At 46.3% G+C, this 7,686-nt stretch overlaps 1 protein-coding gene across 1 annotated transcript in view; it reads right to left on the reverse strand.

Moving 5' to 3' along the window:
- Positions 1 to 7,485, reverse strand: part of NOB1 (NIN1 (RPN12) binding protein 1 homolog) — an 8,710-nt gene extending 1,225 nt beyond the window's left edge. The window contains exons 1-6 of the mRNA XM_075189113.1: positions 7,277 to 7,485; positions 7,068 to 7,200; positions 5,726 to 5,859; positions 5,235 to 5,306; positions 4,654 to 4,791; positions 3,812 to 4,045 (exon numbers count right to left, since the gene is read on the reverse strand). Of these exons, the coding sequence (XP_075045214.1) occupies positions 3,812 to 4,045; positions 4,654 to 4,791; positions 5,235 to 5,306; positions 5,726 to 5,859; positions 7,068 to 7,200; positions 7,277 to 7,345 (780 nt within the window). The 5' untranslated portion in view covers positions 7,346 to 7,485. The remainder of the gene's footprint in view (positions 1 to 3,811; positions 4,046 to 4,653; positions 4,792 to 5,234; positions 5,307 to 5,725; positions 5,860 to 7,067; positions 7,201 to 7,276) is intronic.
- Between the last annotated feature and the right edge of the window lie 201 nt (positions 7,486 to 7,686).

The raw sequence follows: 7,686 nt of genomic DNA on the forward strand, positions 1-7,686 counted from the left end.
TGGAGATCGTGGTTTTCGTCAATTTATTATGCCTGTATGTGGGATGTAATATTTACTGTACTTACAAGGAACCAGAACCTCAAACATTTCTAGAGACTCCCAGGACACATGCCTCAGTGAGGACAACATGTAGGATACCACCTCCGCTTATTTAATCTACAAGGAATTCATTATTCTGACTTAGTTAAATGTATCTTTTGCAACCTCTATACAATGTTTGTATTTTTGCAAATTCATAAATAAGAGGATTTTTACTCACCATATAATCCATTGGGAGACACTGCAACAATGGATTTATAGTAGGTAGTCCTGGAAGTAGGGGTACTTTAAGATTTAAATTGTTGAGAGGACAGCTCCAGCCCTACAATAGTCGTTCTAGAAGCGGCCAACCACACTTGTGCGCATCATACAGCACAAACAAGTTGGTAGCCCTTACGAACCGAAGCAGTACAGTCTACAAAACACTGAAGAGCCCGGACCACGTCAAAAGTAGCAAGGACAAAACAATAAACAACAATCTCCTGGTTTTTAAAGTGAAAGAGACCACTTTAGGTACAAAAGAAGGCTTAGTGCGAAGCACTGTCTGGGCTGAATGAAACACCAAATAGGGGAGGGGATTATACAATGCACAACGCCCCCAACTCAGAAGAGAGAGCGAGTAAGAAGACTACATTGCAGATGACATAACGGAGATCCACAGACTAATGGCTGTCTGGTAAGAGCGCTAAATTAAGATCCCAATGTTCAATAGGGTGCACAAAGAGGGGTTGAGCATGGAGAACCCCTTGTAGGAAGGTCTGTACATCCTTCTTACCTGCCAACTGGCGCTAGGGAAAAAAAGAGTGTAGAAACCTGCATCTTCAGTGAAGATGGAGATCTTTGTGGAGACCTCCCTGAAGGAAGGACAGCAAACAAGAAGGTTAAATCAGGAAGTGTGAAAACTCAGATTACTAAACTAGAGCAAATACGCCATCCACACCTGGTAGTAATTTGCACAAAACAACTGTTTTCTAGCTTTTATCATGGTGTGAACAATAGAGTGGGAGAACCCCTGACCCGAAGAATTAGGGTCTCGGCCACGCTGCCAAAGCCAGACAACCAAAATAGTTGCAATAGGGCCTTGAACAAGATGATCAGGCCGGAGAAGCAACCGCAAGGGTGAGCCTAAGGCAATCACAAAAATGTCTGAGTACCAGGCCTGGCGTGGCCAATCTGGGGCCACCAGAAGAGCAGTGAATCTTTCCCTTTTTAGCTTCTTTGAGTATCCACGGAAGCATGGGAATCAGAGGAAACAAGTACACCAAACTAAACTGCCACACAATCGTCATGGTATCGGTGTACCCCACAGCAGGATTCCTGGACTTTGTGCAGAAGAGAGGCCTTGAATTTCAGGCAGGACGTCATGCAATCTATCTCCGACTGACCCCAACGATGAACCAGAAGAGCAAACATCTTCATGAAGTGATCATTCTCCCAGACGGACTCCATCGTGGCCGAGATAGTCAGCCTCCCAGTTCTCCATCCCCGAGATGTAAATGGTTGATATCACAGGAACACGACAATCCGCCCAAGCCACAATCCGTGCAGTTTCCTTCATGGACGTGGCACTGCTGGTTCTCCCCAGATGGTTCAGGTAGGCAACTGCTGTCGCATTGTTCGACTGGACTTTCAGGGGCTTGCCCAGCAGAATCCGCTAAGCCTAAACAAGTGCCCTGTAGATCGTCCAAAGTTCCAGCAGGATGATGGGGAACAGTGCCTCTTGGGGTTCCCAGAACTGCAAGAGGGCACGGTTGTCTGTGCTATTCTGGAACCGGAGAGCACAGACAACTGCGCCCCACCAGGACAGATTGGCGTCGGTAGTAACCAAAATCCACTCCCAAGACTGGAAGGACCGAAACTTGACGAGATGTGACCGGTTCAACTACCTGATGAGGAACTGGCGAACGGTTGTGGACAACCAGATGAACCATAGATTTTCACCACTTTCGGAGAAGCTCTATCTGGAAAGGCTGAGAATGAAACTGGGCGAAGGGTACCGCTTCGAACACGGAGACCATGGTCCCCCCAACGGCTTCATGTAGCAGAGAAGGGACACTGTGCACCTGGCCAGGAGGGACCTCATCTTGGAGAGAACAGAAAGAACCTTGTCCTCCGGAAGAAACAACCGCTAACACCTGGTGTCAAAGTCGAGGCCAAGAAACCCGCATCCTTTGCGCAGAAATCAAGGAAGACTTGGGTGGCCATGCACTTCCAGAAATGTCACCGTCAGGTGAAGACAGCATAGGACAGAATGAGACGGGACCTTTAACTGATAATGGGCCTCCCTGACTGCAAAGCAAAGTAGACACTGATGCCCCTTCCAGATGGGGACATGGAGGTAGGCATCATTGATGTCTAGTGAAGCATGGAACTCCCTGTATTCCATGCCCGTGATGATGGGCTGCAGCGACTTCATCTTGAAGCCCAGGACTCAAATCCGTTTGTTGAGGGTTTTGAGGTTCAGGAAGGAAGAGAAAGAGGCGTCCGGCTTAGGAACCAGAAACAGGTTGGAGTAAAACTCTAAATCTCTATAGAGAGGAGGAACCGGAATAATCACCCCCGAAACGAAAAGCTCCCAGCACTGGAGACTGCAGACCCGTTGCAAAGAATTTGCGATGAGGGAAATGCACAAGATCAATCACATAACCCCCACGGACAAGCCCTAATCCATCCATAGGAGGATGAGTCCCGCCACTGATCCTGAAAGTGATGTGGCTGGGAGTCCAGTCATAAAGACAGTCTCTGTCTGCAGGCTTGCGATTTCTGCGCCCGATAGGCCCTCGGCCCCTTACAGAAACCTCCCCTTGAGGAAGTGCACTGACCCCGGATGGGAGCTCCATGTGACCTACTGAAGGGATTGACGGACCGAAATCTGGGGTAAGTTTAGTGTGGCCAACAGTCAGAAAAAACCTCTTCCTACCCGTGGCCACATGTACGTTCTGGTCCATCTGTGAGCCGAAGAGAATCACCGTGTCATAAGGTAAAGACTCCAGAGTCCGTTGATCAAATATGAAGTCACAAGGATGCCCAGCAGCTATAAGGAGGCACAGAGATTGAGATTTACAGACATCTAAAAAATTAAGAAGCCTCTCAAATGTGACCAGCCAACACCAACAAGTCAGCTCACAGACAATTTTTTTGCAAATCATTAGCCAACTGTTCTGCCCATGACTAAATCCAACAGAGATCTGTTGTGGCTGCCTATTCTCCGCACCGCAGAACTGTCTGCCGCCGTCGCGACTGTCAGCACATATTACGTGCACAGAGACACGGGGTGCAGCCTGCGGGCAGCCCCCGGTACTCTTCTGTATACTAAACGCAGGAGAATGATCCAGCGAAACTCAAGCATCCAGAGTGGAGGGAAGCCCGCAGGCTATCTACTCCTAGAATGAAAAATTTCAATAAAATAATCCAGGGCAGGAGCCCTTAATCATGCCCGACACCAAAGGGCACCTAAAATAAACTGAAGATGGCTCCCTTTGGGAGGAGCATGAAAGGGGTAGAGGTGTCTTCTCAACACTTTAAGATTTAAAGAGCCGCTGTCTGCAGGACCACCAATTATTCCCCATTGTCACATGTCCCCCAATAGGACGCCAGGGAAAAATACTTTATAAACAAAAAGATAGCTGTGGGGTAAGGCGTTCTGCAGTTGTAGCTTTATTAGACCTGTGATAACATAGTGGGACGTACTGGGAAGAGAAGGCTTTATTGCTGGGGCACATATCACTACCAGCAATGACTGGTATAGCGGGAGTAGAATATAAATCATTACCTGCATGGCAAAATCTGTAGTCAAGCAGCCAACTACTACATTGACCGGGGCCTCTCGGGTGCCAACGTCCTGCTGGATCTGTTTGAGGTTACTGGGTGTAATCCAGCCTCCTCCATCCTCACTCTCCTCCTCCTCACCGGAGGACTCTTCCGCAGCGTTGCCCTGATTATCAGGTACGGGGGCAGCTGGTGGCACTTGCTCTGGGCTGCTAGTTACAGACACCAACTGGGCATTCTGCAGAGGGCATAAATAAAATAAAGTCATTATAGAATGGTCATAGGTCTCTGGCAGCGGATACACTACTGTAATGTACAGCGGGGACAGCCATTCTGACAACTTATTGAACCGCACCCATCATCTACAGACTGCGGAGCAGCTATTATATAGGATCAATTAATATTCATAAAGGACACAGTCTATCAATTCACTAGGAACATGTGTTATTGCTGGTTGCTAGGCCGCCTCTGTATTTCTGCCACAATAGGCCCGGGCTTCTGTTTTCTTTACCCTAATCTGGGCCTAAAAAAAAGATATTTGCTATCAGTTTTTTCCATTGCATTTAAGGCAAAGGATGAAAACCATCAACCCAAAATCATATATAAGACTCATTATAAATTGCTACTTAAAAAAAAAAAAAAAAAAAAAGCATTAGACCATTTTTTCATTGCAGTCATGACAGATCGGAGCCTATGTACATTAAGCCTGTGCATGGACTAGTGTCCCCCTAACCTCCACTATCTAGCAACTATACAGGTGACATACAACATGTATACAAGACGTTGACAGCCGCGCTATACAAACGCATCCACAATACAACCGACAAGTACTGAATCATGGCATACCATCAATTCCAGTAAATCGTCCTCGATGTTGGGCAAGGGGTTTCTCCAGAACAAGAAAGAATCAAACTCTTGGTTCGCCGAATCATTGTTTTTCTCTGTGGCCGGGGTCCTCGGCACGCCCTCCGTTTTACCTGCCGGCTGCAAAAAAAAAAAAAAGGAGATGTTCTACTCTCCTCTTTTATAGTCAACACTTAAAGGCACACTAACCCCAGGTTTAAACTTTTATCTAATGGGAGTGTCAAAGAAATAACTTGTTGTAAATAGAGGCTCGGTACATTCTGTGACACTGCCTACTAAAAACAGCACCATTGTTCTCCTCACTCCATATAAAACCACTGTCCCGCCATACTGCAGACAGAAGTTATGTACCATGTTACCAGATATGTATTAGAGGGAAGGAGGGTTGCAGGGAGCAGGAGGGACCTACAGTGAAAAACAACCACGGAAATATCATAATCCAGAAACAGAACAGAAAACCCTTTATTTACCCGCAACTAACACATATAAAGATAAAACACTGCGGCTACTGTCTTTTTAAACAGGACATGACCAAAAGGCAGGCTGTTAAAACCACAATTTACCTTGGAGGGCAGATGGAAGCCAGCCACATTAACGGGAGCCTCCGGGTGTCGCGCTGTGGTGCTGACCGAGACCTGAAAAGAACAAGCAATTATCTGGATTATACCGAACCCACAGCTAGTCCAATCGCTGCTTTTACTTGTCACCCAACTCTTGAAGCCCAGCAGAGTCCTATTATAACATAATAAACCATTATTTCACCTATTAGAACAGGCACTATGTGAGCACTACAGCCAGCGGTGTGTGTGTTAGATCACTAACCACAAGTCCTGGCATGTGTGGGCAATAACCTCCAACATTTTTCAATATTATTGAAAAGTATTACACTGCCTCTAGCCGGCTACCTGTTAATGCCACCTGGGTGGCAACATTTTCTGGGGCGAACACCGTCTTGGAAGCTTGGCCAGGCCAGCTCTATTGTATTACATGTCAAAAAAATTCTTTGCATGTGACTCAGGCCATGAAAGGTCCCTGTATCCTCTATGCTACTCACCTTGAGGGGGGGCTCTGTTCTAATATGCTCAACACCAACATGTTCAACCTCAAGTTGATAAGTGAGAGCCAGAATCTTGATGTCATTGGCTGAAAGGCTAGCATAATCTCCTGTCTTCTTTGCGAATTCTGTCACTATAAAACAAAGAGGAAAAATTAAATGCTTTCTGGCCAATAATTTGCATTCTATCTACACACACAATTCTGCTTATTGGAATGTACTGCAACTCACAACACAATAATCAAATAGCGGAATAATCAAGACCAATTGAACCCACATTAATAAGTTAAACATAAGTACAGAGTATTAGTTCCCTTTGTTCTGGCGATCCACTAACAAAGCCTCTGCGAGAGGTAGAAGGGGATCCCTGGAGCAAGGCAGACAATCACCCTTCACCCTCCTGCCAAGACAGCTGTTTTTATACAGGATGTGGTCTGTAGACAACCAGCTACCAACAGAGGTATCGTCTTCCGATAGCCGCTGATATTGGATCAGGTGAATTTTAAAACCCCAGGTAAGTAATATTTGACAGAGTGCTTGAAAGATTGAAGTTTGAGGCAGTTGTCTGACAGTGTGTGGTAGGAAATTGCAAAAGTGGGGTGTAGTACTGGAGAAATCTTTGGAGGGAGGGGGGGGGGGGGGGGGGTAGTTCTGAGGCATATCTAAAGGGGCAATTGGGAGAGTATCTCATGATGATCATCATCTATTTATTTATATAGCGCCACTAATTCCACATCACTGTACAGAGAACTCATTCACATCAGTCCCTGCCCCATTGGAGCTTACAGTCTAAATTCCCTAACACACACATACACACAGACAGACAGGGACTAGGGTCAAATTGATAGCAGCCAATTAACCTACTAGTATGTTTTTGTAATGTGGGAGGAGACCGGAGCACCCAGAGGAAACCCACGCAAACACGGGGAGAACATACAAACTCTACCATGGTCAGGAATCGAACTCATGACTCCAGTGCTGTGAGGTAGAAGTGCTAACCACTGAGCCACCATGATGTCATCTTTAAAGATCAAGGCGAGTAGTTTGAATTGGATTGTGGAGGTAATGGGGAGCCAAGGTATGGGATAATCTTTTAAATACACTATCTATGGATGTTTCACAAATAACATATTTCTCTATTGATTTAGGGGCACACTGAACATCCAAGTCCATTGAGTCTTCACTCAGTCTCGCCTGGTGATATCTCGTGCTACATTCACTTTGCATGTAGGTATCTGCTAGTACTACTGCTAGCCATTACTGGCATGCTGGGACTTGTAGTTCCTCAGCAGCTGGAGATCCACAAGGGGGCCATCCCCACAATGGTGCATCCTCCTCTCACCTAGCTGGATATGTTCAGCTCTCGGTTCTCTGAAGATCAGCTGGTAAGGCAGCACTGCCAGCCGCCTTCTGGTCGCCTTGTCCCGGATCTCAGTCACCACCTCCCGCACTGTGTAGATGTGAGTCCCGATTTCCTACAGACACATAACCAGTTATTAGCTGAGGTGACTACATAGGGACCCTCACCCACCAAGGGCCCTCTCCTCTTACCTGCAGCACAGCATTCCTTATGAAAGCTCCAGCATCCGCAACAACGTGCAGCACCTTGGTGGACGCCATGTTTTTCTCTTGCTCCGGTCCTCAGCCAATCAGAGAGCGCGTTACATCCTCTCTGCCGGCCGATCTTCTTGTACGGTCACAGAGCAAAGTAGTGCGCTCGCCACCTGCTGGCTACAAGGGGGCACTGCACACCACAATAATGAGTATGACCTATTTGTTGTCACTACTGCAGTACTAATAATATTTATTATAATTCTGTGCAGAATTCATGGGTTTCCTAACGGGGTGCCCCATTGTTCAGTATTTTATTTTACTTTCGTTTAGTTTACAAATTAAAGGATAACTTCATGCAAAATTATTCTCTCCTGCCAAATCTGTTTACTAGAATGTCACTTACTTTA

The sequence above is a fragment of the Mixophyes fleayi genome, chromosome 10, assembly GCF_038048845.1.
Source record: "Mixophyes fleayi isolate aMixFle1 chromosome 10, aMixFle1.hap1, whole genome shotgun sequence".
Taxonomy (NCBI): Eukaryota; Metazoa; Chordata; class Amphibia; order Anura; family Limnodynastidae; genus Mixophyes; species Mixophyes fleayi.